This window comes from Manis javanica, chromosome 8 (genome assembly GCF_040802235.1).
Source record: "Manis javanica isolate MJ-LG chromosome 8, MJ_LKY, whole genome shotgun sequence".
NCBI lineage: Eukaryota > Metazoa > Chordata > Mammalia > Pholidota > Manidae > Manis > Manis javanica.
The window spans coordinates 103,913,421-103,933,262 of record NC_133163.1 but is presented as its reverse complement, the minus strand read 5'-3'; the positions used below and the strand labels follow the sequence as shown (position 1 = coordinate 103,933,262).

General features: G+C 34.3%; 1 protein-coding gene across 1 annotated transcript in view; it reads right to left on the bottom strand.

Moving 5' to 3' along the window:
* The window catches only part of UNC13C (unc-13 homolog C), a 539,874-nt gene that overhangs the window by 266,402 nt on the left and 253,630 nt on the right, over positions 1 to 19,842 (bottom strand). The window contains exon 10 of the mRNA XM_073211882.1: positions 290 to 459. Coding sequence (XP_073067983.1) covers positions 290 to 459 — 170 coding nt within the window. The remainder of the gene's footprint in view (positions 1 to 289; positions 460 to 19,842) is intronic.

The following is a 19,842-nucleotide window of genomic DNA, read 5'->3' as shown; positions in this document are numbered from 1 at the left end:
ACAATTAATAAGGTGTTTGAAGCTGTATTTTATGAATTAAAAATTAAGAATGGGATCTTTTTCTCCTAAAAGATACCCAGTTGATTCTTTGAAAGGCTTTTCACTTTCCTCTCAAATTTACCAATATCTTTCAATAATAATGAGTTTGAGTAAGTAATTATCACTGTTAGCTCCTCATGAAATATTCTAGAAAGACATTAATTATTTTTACTTAAATGAGAATATAATATGTCACAGATATACTGGAATTTTATTTAACTTTTCTTCAAGTAGATATGAAAATACTCACCTAAGTTGTACCAGACATCCATTTCCCCACTCAGGGTCCTCACTTCTACAATTGTTTGCCCCAGAAAGTCATCTGACTCCTTTTTGAAATGTTGCTTGACTCTGGATTTAATGTCATCATCTTCATCCCACACTCTGACTTTGATTCGATCTGTGGAGTTATGGCACTCACTGAAAATAAGTGTGAATAAGTTAACAAACACTGATAACTGCTCTAAATGGCATTTGATGGTAGCAACTTACTTTAAATCTAACTCATCCAGAAAGGCATTATATATACATAAATGAAATTTCCCACTGACCCATTCCATGCATAGGATGTTGCCTGTATTTCTTAAAGAAATGTTGCATTAGTTAAATAACGTTAATAAGGAGAAACCATACCCTATTCCATCCTACTTCCTTTAACTGAATCAGATATAATCAAATATGGGTTGAAATCTTTGTTTGGGGGCATTTCTCTATGACTTTTGCAGTGGTTATCTAGAACAACTTATGTATGCTCAGAAAATTCCATACCATAAATATAAAGCTAATTTTATTGTAATGAGTATTGAGAAGGTTGATATCACAGAGTATAAAATGACAATATACTGTGTGCCAGTACTTGATAAACTAAAAATCCTAGTAAGCATAAGATATTTCTAAATGAAGAATTAGAGCAGAATCCCTCTGTTTTTAAGGACAAATTGCACATTTTGATCAATCCTTCATTTCAAGGTTCCTTCTACCTACTTGTTGAAGCCAACTACTTAGTATTGCCATCACATGTTATGTGGTCTTTTCTGACCTGATAGCTTTTGTACACACTCTTCCCTATGCTTCCCAGCCTACTGACTAATCATTCTTTAAGAACCAGCCAGTCACCTGATCTCTGCAAGCTTTTTTTTTACAGCTCTTGAATCAGTCATGAGCATGATTAACCCTGAGCTCCCAATTTACTCTGCACATGCATTCAGTGTAGAACAGGGGTCCTCAACCTGGGATCAGTGGATGAGTTCTGAGCATCCTTGAACTTGAATTAAATAAAAACAAACAAACAAATGAAAAATCTTCATCTTTACTTTCCTCCTATTCATAAACATAGGCAACAAAACACAGCAGTATTATTCAGTACCTGGAAGATTTTGTGTCCAATAAAATTGCAGATATATACATATATCATTAAAAGTGTTATGAAACTGGAAACATTATTTATAACTATCATTACTATACTACAACTATTTTTGAAAATAGTTGGTTTTCTTTTCATTTTTACATTTTTTATTTTCGGCATTTAAAACATAATTTTGAAAAAGGGTCTGTAGTCTTTACCAGATTGAGAAATAGGCTTATGGTACACTAATTACTTAAGAGCTCCTGACTGTTTCTTCCATTAACCTACAAGGCAAGATAATATAGCACACTTAAGAAAAACTTGGAGTTTGACATGCCAATGTGCAAATTATAGCCCCACTATTTGATACTGCAAGAACTTTAAACACAGAGCATTTTGGTATTTTTGATTGTTGCAAACAGCAGGGGCACTATGTGCATTCAGCGGACTAGGCCAGAGATTAAGACACCCTACCATCTACAGGACAGTCTGCAAATGAAGACGCAAAACCCACTGAAAAATAAGCACCTCAGCTTGGGACTTAACTCGTTTACATAAAAGCACCAACATTTTTGCATGTTCTATTAGATACTGAAATTCACTGGAAAACAACTAGTATGTAAATCACTGATCAAAGATCTTGTTGCTGTTCAGAACTTTAACAAAGATTGTTTTCCATTTTGAGAAATGACATCGCCAATATCAAAATCATTCAAAGCATTTAAATTGAAGTATTTGCATCAGTCTGCAGTTGAGATGGCCACATACATGCTAATTCTATCAACAGATGAAAGTATGTGTCTACTGAATTATGTGTCCTAGGATAGTTGTGTCTGACTCTTACACATTTAAATACATATTATAATGCTTTTATTTCTCCTTTATGCTGAAGTTGGAACATTATGTTTTTTGAAATTATATTGACAGACAAGAAGGGGTCAGTGAGTCTGATAGAGTTGAAAACTACTAACTACTTCTACCTGACTTAACTTCCATGTATCTCAGTTTGTTAATCTACAGAATGGGTTTAAAAATATAGAAGGTACCTATCTTAGAAGGTATGTATGGAAAATAAGGAAAATGATGTCAGTATAGTGAAATACAGTGTTGATCTATATTAGTCATTATTATTATAATGTCATTATTCCTTAAGTTATTTTTGAAGTTATAGTCTATGTTAGAGTCTATGAAGAGTCCAGATATGACATAGTTTCTATCATGTCTGTTATTCAAAAAGCATTCATTTAAAAAATCTGCAAACTTTTACCAAAATAAAACCTCTTGTACTATATTTGAAGGAGAAGCAATATTACCATTCTTACAAGTATCATATTTATCAAATAAATTCTCCAATTTTGATAGCTATTTTTTTGGTAATATGCGGTGGAAATAGTGGGGAAAGAGGAATGCTTAATCCATGATACTGTATCCACTGCAGCTAACAAAACCCTCTTTCAACCAAGGAGAACAGTCAGAATGGATAACAGCACAGCGGTCTTCCAGCTACTCAGAATTCCAAAGATAAGTATTTAAAGCCACACCTAAAATCATGGCAGCATGGATATTCAGACAGTGAAATCTTTGATAATGTACCCAAAATTTATATTAGAAATGGCTAAGATTTTATTTGCTATAAAAAAGGAAAAAAAAAGTCAATGTACAAACAGAAACCCAACTATCAGTCCATTTGCCTCATAGAATCTTAGAAAAAATGAAAGAAAACATAGAGTAGCAGGAAAAAGTTATTATTGCCATAAACTTAAAAAACACAGAACACTACAAAAGCAGAAAGAAACCCTTTCTGTCGCTTTTTGTTAAATCACCAATTTCATATAAGTCCTAGGAGACAGAGGCCTAATGTAATTTTTACCTGCAAATAACAGCTCTAGATGATATAAATAGCAAGCCCTAAATAGTAAAGATGGACAAATATTTCTAGAATCTTTAACAAGATAGAAATATCCTGTATAATTTTGAAAAATAATTTGTTGAGGCTCTTAGTTTTTGTTATAAATTTAAGGTAAGATTTTTGGCTAAATATATACAAAAATAATAATCCATACACAACAGTAGCATGTATTATGTAACATATATACACACATATATACATACACACATAGATTATAACCCCTCCCTTTGTACCTAATTCATAAATGTGTGTACACATATGCACACAGGTGTATATACACATATGTACATGTTTGTGTGTATATATATACCTCAAGTGGAAAGAGAATACAATTTTTCTTTCCAAATTTCTATTAAAAAATTGATTTTTTGTACCACATTGAGGTACACTTTCCAAATGACAGCTCACATTTCCATTATTTTCTTTGTTAATTTGGTTTGTACTTTTTCTTTTTATTATGATGTCAAGAGTTCACTGACCCTCATGCACATACCTGTCCATTCATTCAGTCACCCATTCAGCAGCTCTTCATTAAGCACCTACTAATGTGCAGACACAACTGAGGTTTAGTGAGGTTAGATAATTCAACCAACAAAATATTCCTATATTTAAAAATTTTTTTTATTAAGGTATTATTGATATACACTCTTATGAAGGTTTCACATGAAACAACATGTTTACTACATTCACCCATATTATTAAGTCCCCACCCATACCCCAATGCACTCACTATCCATCAGTGTCATAAGATGCCACAGATACAGTGTTTGCCTTCTCTGTGCTACACTGTTTTCCCCGTGATCCCCCACACCATGTGTACTAAACATTAATACCCCTCAATCCCCCTCTCCTTCCCTCCCGAGCTGCCTTCCCACACTCCACCCCTTTGGTAACCACAACTCCCTTCTTGGAGTGAGTTTGCTGCTATTTTGTTCCTTCAGTTTTTCTTTGGTTCTTATATTCCACATATGAGTGAAATCATTTGGTACTTGTCTTTCTCCACCTGGCTTATTTCACTGAGCATAATACTCTCTAGCTCCATCCATGTTGCTGCAAATTGTGAGATTTGTTTTCTTCTTATGGCTGAATAGTATTTCATTGCGTATATGTACCACTTCTTTACCCATTCATCTACTGATGGACACTTAGGCTGCTTCCATATCTTGGCTATTGTAAATATTGCTGCAATAAACATAGGGGTACATATGTCTTTTTGAGTCTGAGAAGTTGTATTCTTTGGGTAAATTCCAAGGAGTGGGATTCCCAGGTCAAATGCTATTTCTATTTTTAGTTTTTTGAGGAACCTCCATATTGCTTTCCACAATGGTTGAACTAGCTTACATTCCCACCAGCAGTGTAGGAGGGTTCCCCTTTCTCTGCACCCTTGCCAGCATTTGTTGTTCTTAGTCTTTGCAATGCTGGCCATCCTTACTGGTATGAGGTGATATCTCATTATGGTTTTAATTTGCATTTCCCTGATGATTACTGATGTGGAGCATCTTTTCATGTATCTGTTGGCCATCTGAATTTCTTCCTTGGAGAATTGTCTCTTCATATCCTCTGCCCATTTTTTAATCAGGTTATTTGCTTTTTGGGTGTTGCAGTGTGTGACTTCTTTATATATGTTTTGGATGTTAACCCCTTGTTGGATATGTCATTTACAAATATCTCCTATATTGTAGGAAGCCTTTTTGTTCTGTTGCCATACAGAAACTTTTTAGTTTGATGTAGTCCCGTGTGTTCATTTTTGCTTTCGTTTCCCTTGCTCGAGGAGATGATTTCAGGAAGAGATTGCTCATGCTTATTTCAGGAGATTTTTGCCTATGTTGTCTTCTAAGAGTTTTATGGTTTCATGACTTACATTCAGGTCTTTGATCCATTTCAAGTTTACTTTTGTGTATGGGGTTAAACAATAATCCAGTTTCATTCTCTTGCATGTAGCTGTGCAGTTTTGCCAGCATTAGTTGTTGAAGAGGCTGTCATTTCCCCATTGTATGTCCATGGCTCCTTTATCATATATTAATTGACCATATATGCTTGGGTTTATATCAGGGCTCTCTAGTCTGTTCCACTGGTCTATGGTTCTGTTCTTGTGCCAGTACCAAATTGTCTTGATTACTGTGGCTTTGTAGTAGAGCTTGAAGTTGGGAAGTGAGATCCTCCCCACTTTATTCTTCCTTCTCAGGATTGCTTTGGCTACTCAGGATCTTTTGTGGTTCCAAATGAATTTTAGGATGATTTTCTCTAGTTCATTGAAGAATGCTGTTGGGATTTTGATAGGAATGTCATTGAATCTGTAGATTGCTTTAGACAGAATGGCCATTTTGACAATATTAATTCTTCCTATCCATGAGCACAGGATGTGTTTCCATTTATTGATATCTTCTTTAATTTCTCTCATGAGTGTCTTGTAGTTTCCAGAGTATAGGTCGTTCACTTCCTTGGTTAGATTTATTCCTAGGTATTTTATTCTTTTTGATGTAATTTTGAATGGAATTGTTTTCCTGATTCCTCTTTCTGCTAGTTCATGGTTAGTGTGTAGGAATGCAACAGATTTCTGTGTATTAATTTTGTATCCCACAACTTTGCTGAATTCAGATATTAGATCTAGTAGTTTTGGAGTAGATTCTTTAGGGCTTTTTATGTACAATATCATGTCGTCTGCAAACAGGGACAGTTTAACTTCTTCTTTGCCCATCTGGATGCCTTTTATTTCTTTGTGTTGTCTGATTGCCATAGCTAGGACCTCCAGTACTGTGTTGAATAGAAGTGGGGAGAGTGGGCATCCTTGTCTTGTTCCTGATCTTAAAGGAAAAGCTTTCAGCTTCTAGCTGTTAAGTATGATGTTGGCTGTGGGTTTGTTATGTTAACCTTTATTATGTCAAGGTACTTGCCCTCTATACCCATTTTGTTGAGAGTTTTTATCATGAACGGATGTTGAATTTTGTTGAATGCTTTTACAGCATCTATGGAGATGATCATGTGGAGATGATTTTGTCTTTCTTTTTGTTGATGTGGTGGATGATGTTGATGGATTTTCAAATATTGTATCATCCTTGCATTTCTGGAATAAATCCTACTTGACCATGATGATCTTTTTGATGTATTTTTGAATTCGATTTGCTAATATTTTGTTGAGTATTTTTCATCTATGTTCATCAGGGATATTGGTCTGTAATTTTATTTTTTTGTGGTGTCTTTGCCTGGTTTTGGTATTAGAGTGATGCTGTCCTTTTAGAATTAGTTTGGAAGTATTACCTCTTCTTCTACTCTTTGGAAAACTTTAAGGAGGATGGGTATTAGGTCTTCACTAAATGTTTAATTAAATTCAGTGGTGAATCCATCTGGCCCAGGGATTTTTTTCTTAGGTAGTTTTTTTGATTACCAATTCAATTTCATTGTTGGTAATTGCTCTGTTCAGATTTTCTGTTTCTTCCTGGGTTACTCTTGGAAGGTTGTGTTTTTCTCAAAAGTTGTCCATTTCTTCTAGATTATCCAGTTTATTGGCATATAATGTTTCATAGTATTCTCTAATAATTCTTTGTATTTCTGTGGTGTCTGTAGTGATTTTTCCTTTCTCATTTCTGATACTGTTTATGTGTGTAGACTTTCTTTTTTTCTTGGTATGTCTGGCTAGGAGTTTATCTATTTTGTTTATTTTCTCAAAGAACCAGCTCTTGCTTTCATTGATTGTTTCTATTGTTTTATTCTTCTCGATCTATTTATTTCTGCTCTAATCTTTTTAAGTCCCTCCTTCTACTGACTTTGGGCCTCATTTGTCCTTCTTTTTCTAGTTTCATTAATTGCGAGTTTAGATAGCTTATATGGGATTGTTCTTCTTTCCTGAGGTAGGCCTGTATTGCAATATTCTTTCCTCTTAGCACGGTCTTTGCTGTGTCCAACAGATTTTGCAGTGTTGAATTATTGTTGTCATTTTTCTCCATATAATCCTTGATCTCTGTTTTTATTTGGTCATTGATCCATTGGTTATTTAGGAGCATGTTTTAACCTTCCATGTGTTTGTGGGATTTTTTGTTTTCTTTGGGTATTTTATTTCTAGTTTCATACCTTTGTGGTCTGAGAAACTGGTTGGTACAATTTCCATCTTTTTGAATTCACCAAGGTTTTTTTTGTGGCCTCATATATGATCTATTCTTGAAAATGTTCCATGTGCACTTGAGAAGAACGTGTATTCTGCTGCTTTTGGGTGTAGAGTTCTGTAGGTGTCTGTTAGGTCCATCTGTTCTAATGTGTTGTTCAGTGCCTCTGTGTCCTTACTTATTTTCTGTCTGGTTGATCTGTCTTTCAGAGTGAGTGGAGTGTTGAAGTCTCCTAGAATTAACACATTGCATTCTATTTCTCCTTTTAATTCTGTTAGTATTTGTTTCACATATGTAGGCGCTCCTGTGTTGGGAGCATAGATATTTATAATGGTTGTATCTTCTTGTTGGATTGACCCCTTAATCATTATGTAATGTCCTTCTTTGTCTCTTGTGACTTTCTTTGTTTTGAAGTCTACTTTGTCTGATACAAGTACTGCAACTCCTGCTTTTCTCTCTCTATTAGTTGCATGAAATATCTTTTCCCATCCCTTCACTTTCAGTATATTGTAGGAAGGAATCCCTTCTTTAGTATGTGCATGTCTTCGGGTTTGAGGTGAGTCTCTTTTAGGCAGCATATAGTTGGGTCTTGCTTTTTTATCCATTCTATTACTCTTGTGCCTTTTGATTGGTGCATTCAGTCCATTTACATTTAGGGTGATTATTGATAGATATATGTACTTATTGCTTTAGATTTGTGGTTACCAAAGGTTCAACATTAAATTTCTTACTATCAAGAGTCTAACTTAACTCACTTAATATGCTATCACAAATACAATCTAAAGGTCTTTTTTTCTCCTTTTTCTTCCTCCTCCATTTTTTATATATTAGGTATCATAATCTGTACTCTTTCAAACTATTCCCACTTTAAAGTCAAATGAACGTATATGATATTAATGGATTTGGGAACAAATATAAATAACCCTAAGTATATGCTTGTAATTTTACTGGAGGTAAATTTGAATAGCTCTGCATTCCTTGTTGATTCAATTTTTTGCTTGTAATTTTACTGGAGGGAAATTTGAATAGCTCTGCATTCCTTGTTGATTCCATTTTTTGTCCATTTTTTTAAATTAAGTAAACTTTAAGATTTGGAATAATTTTAGATTACAGTAAAATTGCAAGCAGAGTACCTGCATGTCCCACATTCAGATTCCCCTACTGTTAGTATCTTGTATTACTAACTTTGGTTCTTTTTTTTCCCTAATAAAAACTTGCCTATTCCTACTTTATCTTTTCCAAAGACCTGTTTTTGAGGACTAATACAAAATACAAAATAAATTATGTTTCAGGTTTAAGGTCAGAAACATCTATTTTGACCTCCACAGAGAAAGACAACAGTAGAACTCTGTTTTAAATACTGGAAATTACACAGGATTTTGCAATGGTTATAAAACCAGAGTTTATGTTTAAGACAGTGTGGTGGAGAATCATCACACAAGGGTGCACAGCATCTCTGTACATTCTCCTTCCATTTTGGCTCTGTTTCTCCTTACGTTCTTCATCGTCTCAATACTGAAGCTAGATACTTACTCTCCTTGATTCTTTTGTAGCTATAGTCCAGATATTTGACTCGCATTCAAGCATGATAGGGACTTAAAATTGAGCAAAGTGAGGCAGTGACTGGATTGTGGGGATTTGCTCTTTTGGCAATGGTGGTGGAGGCTTTAGTATTTTAATGTAGACTTTCTGGTATTTACTCTTGAGAGGCAAATATATTGATCAATGATGGCAATGGTGTTTTCTCCAAAGTTAATGCCGTGATATATTTGGACATTATTTCTCCACAGTAGCTTCAGAGGCAAGTACTCTGACCTCTCCAAAAATTTATGAATGACCTAATAGTCAAAATAATCTTTTCCTGCAGACACTAACTAGAGAGAACTCTGTTGTTTCCAAGAATATTGACTAATGTAATAATTTTTAAATAATGAGACAGCTACAATAACAGACCTTAAAATGTGGAATTGACTCTGAAGGAGATGATACGGATAGAGAGTGAGTATTTAATTACCTCAGGCTGGAAACATGGATTTTGGAATGCAATAGCAGTTTCGGAATCAAATAGCAAGTTTGACTAGCTGGTCAAACTGTTGCTTGTTACACCTTGTCTGATCACATGCCAACTGAAGCTTTTTTAAAAGTATGAATGCTAGGAATAAAACAGAATACTAGCCTGTGCTTATTAAACCTGGCTGCTTTCAGAAATGAACCCCAGGAAAGATGCATTCAAACTAGATGGGGACTATCTGTAAGCAGAGATGCAAGGGAGTAGAGCTATGCCAAAAGAGGCTACTCTGCTTGTATCCTGCATTACAAACTGACTGAGGACACCATAATTTGGAGCCCTGCAGCATTGAGAAAAGCCAGTTGTTTCTATATACAAAAATCTAAGAGTACAAGCAAAGATTTCTAAGTGGAAATCCAAAAGAGAGAAAACTGTTGCCCCAGTGCTTTTCAAGTACCTTCCTTTAGGAAGTGTCTGAGTGACAGTGAAGGGGAACTTGATGGCAAAGAACTTATAAATGGTATCACATTCTTACCTTGGTTTACTATTTGGCAGGGGCTGTGGCAGCCACCATGAAGTTAAGGGAGAGGAATTAGTCAAACTAGAGGAGCCAGTAACCAAGAGTTATAATCTCCAGGTTTATGTGGTCACTCATAAAACTGTCTTGAAGCCCATCTTCTGGAAGTCTGGTAAATTTCTCCCAAATGTGCTCCAGGATGGCTACAGCTGTACTTAAAAGTTTTAATTTCTGTGCCACTGAACTCACAAGCAACAGGAAGTGGGCTCCAAGTAGAATCTCCTCCCAACCAGAAAGACCATATGCTTGGATTTCTTGGAATGGTCCCAATTTATGGTTCTTATAGATATGCAATGCCTTTTAATCATATTTAGAGCCCTCTTTTGTTTACTTTCACTTTCCACAGTACCTGCCTAGAGTGTAGGCATTACTGAATAGGCAAAGGTCTCCCAGATGCAGAACCAGGGACCCGGAGAAAAACAGACACAAGGAATTCACCAAGAAAGAAGTACCAGAGCCTGCTGGATGGGCAAGCCCACTGACCACTTCTGCTCCTAGGATCAGGAAGCCTGGCTCTCCCCACCCAGCAGGACTCTGTATTTGCTATGTATCAACACAGTCATACAGTCATATATTTCCCACTTTCCCTTTACTGAATTAGACTGTTAAAATTGATGTTATCCTATCTTCTTTTTCCACAGTGATACATTGGGAATGTTGCAGGAAGATGACTTGTCTTTAATTTGTAAGTTTGAGGATTATAAAGAGCCAAACCTGGAGCTGGAGGAGATAATAAATGTAAGTATACTTCTCCTTCATATTGAAATATACAGGTTTGCATTTCAGATGGGAAATGATATATTTATGTAGTAAACAAAATTTTACAGCAGGATAAATGTCTTTACATACAAGAGAAAAATCTATCACATACAATAGAGAGAAAAACATGATTCTATTAACTCTTGTTCTATTGGACAATTTCCAACCTGTTAATTAGCTCTTCCGACCTTTGAAAAGACTCTTGGTTTAGTTTACCAGTTTTGAATTTCTTCTTTTTTTTTTTTACTAGCAGAGAATAAGATCTCTTAAAGCACAAACTTGATAAATGAGTACTGTTAGAGCCATTTGTTTTGTAGTTTTCCTTTTACTGAAAATAATTCCCTTCTTTAAAGTAGTCTATATGTCTAATTTTATGTTTTTCATTGTTGAAGAGAGGACTGGTTTTCTTTTCATGAGAATAAGGTATTTTATTCCTTCCCAAATTAAAGGAAAACATTTCCCCTCCTGTACTCAGGGTTATTGTGTGTGTGTTTGTGTTTCATCTGTTTTTTTGTTTTTAATTCACGAGGTAGCATATTTCTGCAGAGCCCATCACTACTTGGCCAATTTGCTTTTGGCAGCCATCCAAATGACCAATTTCTTTATAATTACTTTTTCCAACTTTGCAAATGGTCTCTCTGCAAATATTTTATATTTAGTTTCCTAGAGATGGTCCAAATGCATATCTCCCATAATTAAAGGAAAACAAAACACACGCACACACACACACACACCAAACAAAACTCCACTCCTTACCCAAGTCATCAGAGTTTCACCTATTTGGAGAAAGACTGCTCTACCTAGACAGATGCCCATGAATTTCATAAGTCAATAAAGCCCAATTTCAATGGAAAAAAATAAGTACTTGCTCAAGTAATCACCATCTGATGGGAAGTCATTACTAAAATATTATATAAGCAAGTAGTTAATCAAAGATTAGAACTACCTATAGTCAAGCTAGATCTAATGAACTAAAATACATCTCACATAGCACTACTGTATCAGAAAAAGAGCCAGTAATGAGACGTTACCATTATAAATCATCCTCTTTAAGAATATGTAAAATTCTAGCTACAATATTTTAAGTGTAGCAAATGAGATTTCTATATTTTAAATGGTTATTGTACCAGGTTTTGTTAAGACACATTAATAAGTTATTAAATATATATGAATAATTGGGTATGTATATGTGTGTGTATATATATGTATTAAACATATAAGGTTATATATCAAAATATAGGCTGTAGAGTTAGTGAAAATTTTTGTTTTATTCTTTATATTTTCTGTTACAATCAACAAAACTGTATTTTAAAATATCTAATGATTGTAAATAATTCCATTTCAACTTAGGCTGCAAAGCAGGGTATTGATCAAAAAATTGTCCATCAGAAACCTGCAAGAGCCCTCCTAAGGCAAAGCAGCAGCCTTTCAAACAGTAATTAAATTCTCTAGTTACAGCTTAATTCCTTAAACTCTGACCCACCCAATGGAAATACGGTAAGACGCTCAATGTTCACACTTTCTCTTAGAGATGTATTATGAATCACATAACCCATTCGCATTGGGATATTGGTGTTCCATTTATTATTGAATCAAGACTCTAAATCCTGTTATCTTTGAATTGTATTAACAGTAGACAAACTCCAAGTTCAGAACCTCTGACAGTGTACAGCAAATATTCCTGCCTGTGTTTATCAAGGGCAAAAAATTTTTTTTATTAAGGTATCATTGATATACAATGTTTTAATATCAAAGAAAATATAATTATGGGAATTGGGATAAAAAAACAGTCACCGATATTTTACTTTTGTTTAAGTTTTCTTGGGGTTTTTCTTTGTAGTCATTGGGCATTATAGATCAATTCTATATATCAGCGACATAAGACAATATAAATAAGAATAAAAGACAATTGATATTACTAGTGGTACTTTAAAAAAAAAAAGAGGTGAAAAGGCATTCATGGACTGGAGCAATAAAGAGTTGGCTGAAGCAAGTCCTTGTACTATAATAAATAGATCATAGAACCAAAGAGCAAAGTATTCCTTTGTAAGATGCACCATTTCCTGGTCCCACCTACTAGCCCCATAATTAGATCAAATACCTTAAGGTTTTGTATTCTATTTTGTATCTATATTTTCTCCATAAATACTAATGTTTCGATAATAAATTTAAATTTATTTTAATAGCTGTTTTGAGATTTATTAAATATTAAAATAATAATTATCAATGATTTCAAAATAAGAGAGGTAAGAAACTTGTCTGTAACTAAATAGTAACCATTTTGCTATGAAGAAAGAGACCATTTAGGAAGAAATCAGAAAACAGGAAGGTCTAATTGCTATCACTTATATGTAGACTATTAAAAAAAATCAACTAGTAAAAACAGAGTAAAATGGTTACCAAAGGCTGGGGGCTGGGGGAATAGGAGAGATGTTAAGAGTACAAACTTTTAACTAGTAGATACATAAGTCCTGGAGAGCTAATGCATCTTATAGTGCATATAAACAACAATACTGTATTATAATCATCAAACTTTCTGGGAGACTAGATCTTAATTACTCCCATAAAAAAGAAATGGTAATTATGTGGCTTGGTAGAGGTGCTAACTCAGTACAACAGAATCATACTACAACATATAAATGTATCAAATAAATATGGATGCATTAAATTTATACAATGTTAAATTTCAAATATATTTTGATTAAATAAACATGTAGGAAACAGGAGGATCAAATTACTTTCTCAAAAAAACAGGAGAAATGTATGTTACATAAGTGTGTGAGTCTGTATGTGTAATGGGGTGGTTTCTATTTCCCATTTCTTTGGTTCACCATGTATTTCTCCAGCTCAAACCCTGTGTTTGTTTATTTTGTTTTTTATGGCAAGAATGGTTTTTCCTTATTCCTCTATCTGGTAAACACCTATCTTTTAAGACCCAGATCTAACACCTCTCTGCTTTCTGTGGGAGATTTTTTTTTCATTTTTCAATGCCTAGTACCTGCAAGTAGATATTCAAAAATTGTTTACTGAATAACTAAGTGAAATACTTCACGTAATCATATTCTTTTTGTTGCTCATTAAATATTACAAATATGCATAATCCAATTAGTGGCATAATTCCGTAACTGGACTTGGACCATTTGTTTGAAGTTAAAAACAAGGTCTACTTTGGATATATGTTTGACATTTATATAAAGTCATATCTTCCCAAATCTGACTTTTCTTTAAGTAGGGACCAGCATTTTTTTTTTTTACACTTAGTTGTCTGTAGAATAAAGGCATATGTCAATGATCTCTGAAGCAAAAGGTAATGTCACTGTAAAGGGCCTGGAACAGTGTGTGCTGCCATTGTTTTGTGATTGTCTTCTCGTTCTACTATTCCAAGGACTTTGATTCATAGTGTAAGTTATGTCATTTTTATATTACTTTCAAGTCCAATGTATATGGATACAGTGGAGTAATAGAGTGAGTTTGAAAAGAATCTGTGTGATTCAAATTTCATTTGAGCCACTTATCAGCAGACTTCAAGCAAATTATGCAATTACACTGAACCTCATGCCCAAGCTATAAAATTAGAATATCAGTAATTTTCTTTTAAAGATAATTATATATATATATATAAAACATTGAGAACTGTGCTGGTCACCTAGTAGGTTTTTTATTACAGCTAGCTAACTAATGCAACTATTGTATCATTTAAACACATAAATGTATTTTGCCCTTTACAGCAAAGGACAAGGTACTGTAGATATATAAAATAAGAAAAATATTAATTCACCTAATTGTCTAAACACAGGAAATTAATTAAGCAGTTGATGCATACTGATACAATATAATCTTATTCAACTATTAAAAACACTGGTTCAGGTGAGGGTTTTAGGCTCCCTATTTGGTTCCATTGATCTATATTTTGTCTTTATGACAGCACCATATGGTTTAAATCACTGTAGCTTTGTCTTTTTTTTACCCCTTTAACAATTTTTTAAGTGTACAGTACAGTATTGACTATAGGTACCATGTTTTATAGCAGATCTCTAGAGCTTATTTCTCTTGCTTGACTGAAACTGTATGCCTGCAGATTAGTAACTGCATTTGCCCCTATACCCAGCCATTAGAAGCCACCATTCCAGTTGCTGATTCTATGAATTCGAGTACTTCTTATATAAGTGGAATCATAGCATTTGTTCGGCTCCTTTTATTTAGTATACAGTTCTCAAGGTTCATCCATGTTACTCCATACTGAAGAAGTTCCTTATTTTGAAAGGTCGAATAATATTCCATTACATGTATAGAGCACAGTTTCTTATTCATTCATCTGTCAATGGACAGTTCAGTTGTTTCCACATCTTGGCTATATAATGCTGCAGTGAACATGGGAGTGCTAATATCTCTTTGGAATTCTGATTTCAATTCTTTTGGGTAAATACCCAGAAGTGGGATTGTGGGATCATATGACAGATTTATTTTCAATTTTGGGGGGAAACTCCATTCTGTTTTTCATAGCAGCTGCATCTTTTTGCGTTCCCACCAACAGTGTACAAAGTTTCACTGACACAGGTGCCAAGACTACACAACAGAAAAGATGGGACTGGGACCACAGAGTGGGTGGTGCTATCCAACAGGAGACTGAATCCAGGAAGAGATCTGGACATTGTTCGTGACTCCGTCCAAGGGAGAGACAGGAGAGAAATCCTCTGGCTTCTCCCTCTTCCCACCATTGACCTTACTGCAGCACTTCCTGATGGCTAAAACTAGTGGGCAAGGGGATGCGGAAGAGGCAGCCTTCAGGGTTCAGTCCCTGAGACAGGGCACACCAAAGAAACTCTGAATACATGGAATACATGGAGAATACATGGAATATATGGAATACATGCAAGAGCAAACAGGTAAATGACTAAAACAAATGCTAAACTCATGAAATGGCATAGAGAGATACAAAAAATTGTAGTTTTAGCTTAAATATTTCTTTGGTTCTATCTCTTATTCCTTTCATCATTTCGTTGTTCTTCCTTGAGAGGTCGTAGCATTTGCATTGAAAATAGATAAAACTCTTCAGTGCTAAAAGCATTTTTCTACAGTGTTAACATCCAACTTATTTTAGGAAAGGAAACTGATAAAAAATAAACATTTTTGCAGTATGTAACACAAGTGATTTGGAAGGAAAATTCAGGGTATAGAAATACTTTGAGAACATAGTAGTGCTTTATAAATATGATCAGTTTATTATCATTAATGTTAAATAGTCACTCTTTACAAGTATGTGGATACTCTGAGGACTCTTTAAAAAATATCCAGTGCTTCTCAGAAAATGGAGTACCCCTTTACAACAATTTCCAGTAAAATGAGCACAATTCATGTAATTATATTTGTATTCAGTGCATTACTTGACCCACAGAATGTTATTGTATTTTAATGAAAAGCTAGTGTTTAGTATTAGTATTTTCCATTTAAAGGTTTGATATTTGATATTTTCTCCCTATAAATGCATCTGATTTGAATTGTGACAAACGTGGGATCCTACTCTATATACCATTTGGCATCGTAACTTTTTAAACTTAATATATCATGTTTATCCTGACACAAACACATGTACATCATTATTTTTAGTGACTATATGATATATTCCATTATGTGGATATGTCCCAATTTATTTAATTGATTTTCCTATAGATAGTAGATGGGCATTTAGGTGGTTTCCACTTGTAACAGTGCTGCACAGAACACCTTGTATGTATATCTTTATGAACTTGTGAAAATGCTTTAGTCTAAAAATTATTAAAAATGGATTTTCTAAGTTGAAAGGTATGTATATTAATTACATACATACCTGTACACAAGCACACATAAATACACACACAAACACACATTACTAAAATATATTCCAGAAAGTTTGTATGAGGTTAACCTTGTACTAATCATAAAGAAATTTCTAAAGAAGAGAAGAAATGTTAGGATATTCTATGTTCCAATGACCTTTGCCACTTAAATCTAAGCTTCAACCAATTATCTGGAATGGAGCAACAGTGCTTAAGATTTCATATACTCTTTAATCTTTGCTAATCATATAGTTGAAACCTACCCTTTCTTATGATACTGATTTTCAGGAGCACATCTATTGTATATTAAACGAAACATGTACATATGATATTTATGCCATACTTTCTTCCTTCCCATACCAGTCCATCTAAAAAGGAGGAAAAAATAATGAAAAGTGTCTTCCCCCTGCATGTTGGATAGCCCCTCTAAAGAGTTTATGACTATTTCTTGCCAGAAAAAAAGGATTAAATTAAATAAACATAACTTATCTCTGTCAAGAGAACAGAATTAGTTAACATTCATTTCTATGCCACTTAAGTTGCTTTTCTCTTAGATGTTCCCCATCATGCTTTTTTAGAAAAGAAGAGTTGCCATTCTCCCAAGAAACTGTAAAGCAATGATGGAAATGTCAGCAGCAAGTTGTAACTGCATCAACTGCCTGACCTGACTTTATCTAAACACCACGCTTGAATTAGAAGCAGCAATCATAAAGGCAAATACTATTAACTAACATCCCTCTCATTCCAAATATTAGCAACACAGTAACATAATACAGGCTTTGGAAGGCCTCTGTATCATGAAGGAATTTCTAAAGAAGAGAAGAAATGTTACGATATTCTACATTCCAATTACCTCTGCCACTTAAATCTAAGCTTCAACCAATTATCTGGAATGGAGCAACAGCGCTTAAGAATTCATAAATAGTAAGATTGGCTACACTACAGTCCTTTTTGAACTCCACTGAATGTTATGGAAAATGCAAAGAGATGGAATCCAAAGAGAGGAAGAAAAGCCGCTGAGCCGAACCCAGCAAATCATGTGACAGCACCTAAACATCTTCGCATTGCTGCCCACCTACAATAGAGAGCCTTTATTACTAAAATGCCAACTCAAGTGTCTTGATAACTTAAGTTGAATCTATGTAATTATAACAGCTAGATTAAAAATTTAGCTAAACATTCATTTGTCTATTTTCAAAATTCCAAAGATTTGTGTAATAAAAATGAAGCAACCCAATTTGATCAACTATAAACATAAGCTAACAAATACAAAAAATTCAATTCCGCCAAATGATAGAAAGTTAAAGCTGATCATTCAGGTAGAATTCATTTTAACAGAAGATATTACTTTAAGTTGAGCCATATGAAATTGCCAGTTTTACAGGGGGAAAGAGTAAAATATCAGCAATTTAATATGGCAGTTCTATGTAATAACCAGTTCTATGTAATGAATTCTTGCCTGTGTCTAATTGAAAATTCAGTTTGTATTTGGCAATCAACTTAATAACATTGAGGAAGCCCTGGAGATCTTCAAGATTTACTAAATTGATCCTAGATGGGATCACTTAGACAATATCGTACAGTGTTTTTCAAAAACCCAGCCACTCTTCAGGGAACTTTCCCATCCCTCCCCCTCCAATAATAGACTAATTTTGTGTAGTCAAAGAAATCTAAAGATTTTAGGCATATATGAGAATACTATCCTGACATTTGGCCCTAAAGTGGAAGCACGCAAAACTTTTGATTTCTTCAGGTTCTAGAAAGGTAAAATCTATACTCATCAGGGATAGGAGATAAAGAACAAGGCTAAGATTTTTAAATAAGGGGTGAAAAAATAGAATGTCAGATTAAAAATTAAAAAGGCATAGTAAAAGTGAGGCAAAACTGTCAGAGGGCTGAGGGCAGGGTTAGATGACCAAAGATGGAGAGGAAAGTGAGCCAGGTCGGTTGATAGGCCGGTAGACAGTATGCACATGAGAGCTACTCTTGATTTCCTGCTGCACCGATACCCTTTCCATAAACGTACAGTCTTCTAGGGGCACTGATTCCCCAAAAGTAACCAATCCATTGGTTACTATCTGAACTTCAAGGTGCCTCACTATTAAGTGGTCCTCAGCCTCTGAAATCTCTTGGTAAGTCAATGCATAAATGTATCAGCAACTTAATTTTCCACCAATTTGACATTTTCTTCACCACTTTACTCCTATATTACAAAATAGCATCGATTTGAGCCATTTAATTTCATTTCAGTCCTTGGGACTGAACATACATACAACTGAAACATAAAACTGGGCTTTGTCATTTCAATTCCTCCTTGGAGCAAAACAGGGTATAAATAATAGCTTAAAATTAAATATTTAAGTAAGTGTACATTAAGTCATTTAAAATTTAGTGTGATATTAGCAGTGCTAAAAAAAAATAAAGTTAGCGTCTCCATTTTTGATGGAATTTTCCCAACACATGCACTTAATTATCTGTTGATAGTGAAGTTTCATAAAGTAATAAACCTATGATTTTAGAAAGAGCTCTACCTATCATCTTGAGCTAAGAAGACATGCTAAATGTACCCCCAAGAGTTAGTGGTAGTTTTCTATCTTGTGTTTTCTTAACTTTATTCTTAGTTCTGTGAGAACAGAGTGAAAAAGGATGACCAGATTTAGTTATAGTAAAAGCTCAAGAGGTTACTTCTACTTATTTCAGTACTTTAACTGAGTCAAAATACATTTTTGTCCCTCTTATTGTCCCTTCAAGTCCAATTCTAATCAAAAGCAGCATCACATTTTATTAGGTAGAGATATAAACTGAAAGAAAATAACAAACATATCGGGAAGACTAGACATTGGTAAGATTCCATCATCAGGCAGGAAACAGATACTGGAGGTACCAATAAGAAAGCAAATGTCCAAGTTCACAAAATAATATTCAAGTAGCATATCCAAAAAGGAAAGACATATGTTTGGAAATTCTTGGGAGAAAAAAAGTATTGTATGAACAGTAAGAAGGGAGAAAGAAGGGTGAAGCAATAATGCAAATACATGGAAAAAGTTAATGTTTAAAAAAGACAGTTTCATTGGTAAGAAATTAACTTTAGAAATTACTATTTGAAAATGATCATTAAGTAGATTTCTAGGCTTACTTGTACCCAACATTATTTTAGGAGGTCCTCACCCTCCAAGTGATCAAACCTTAGGTGGGAAAGTAACACTGACATATAAACGACATGAAAATCATTAGGGAATCTATCCAAAGTACTCTAAAATGTGCAACTAATGGGGAAAATAGGTCAATG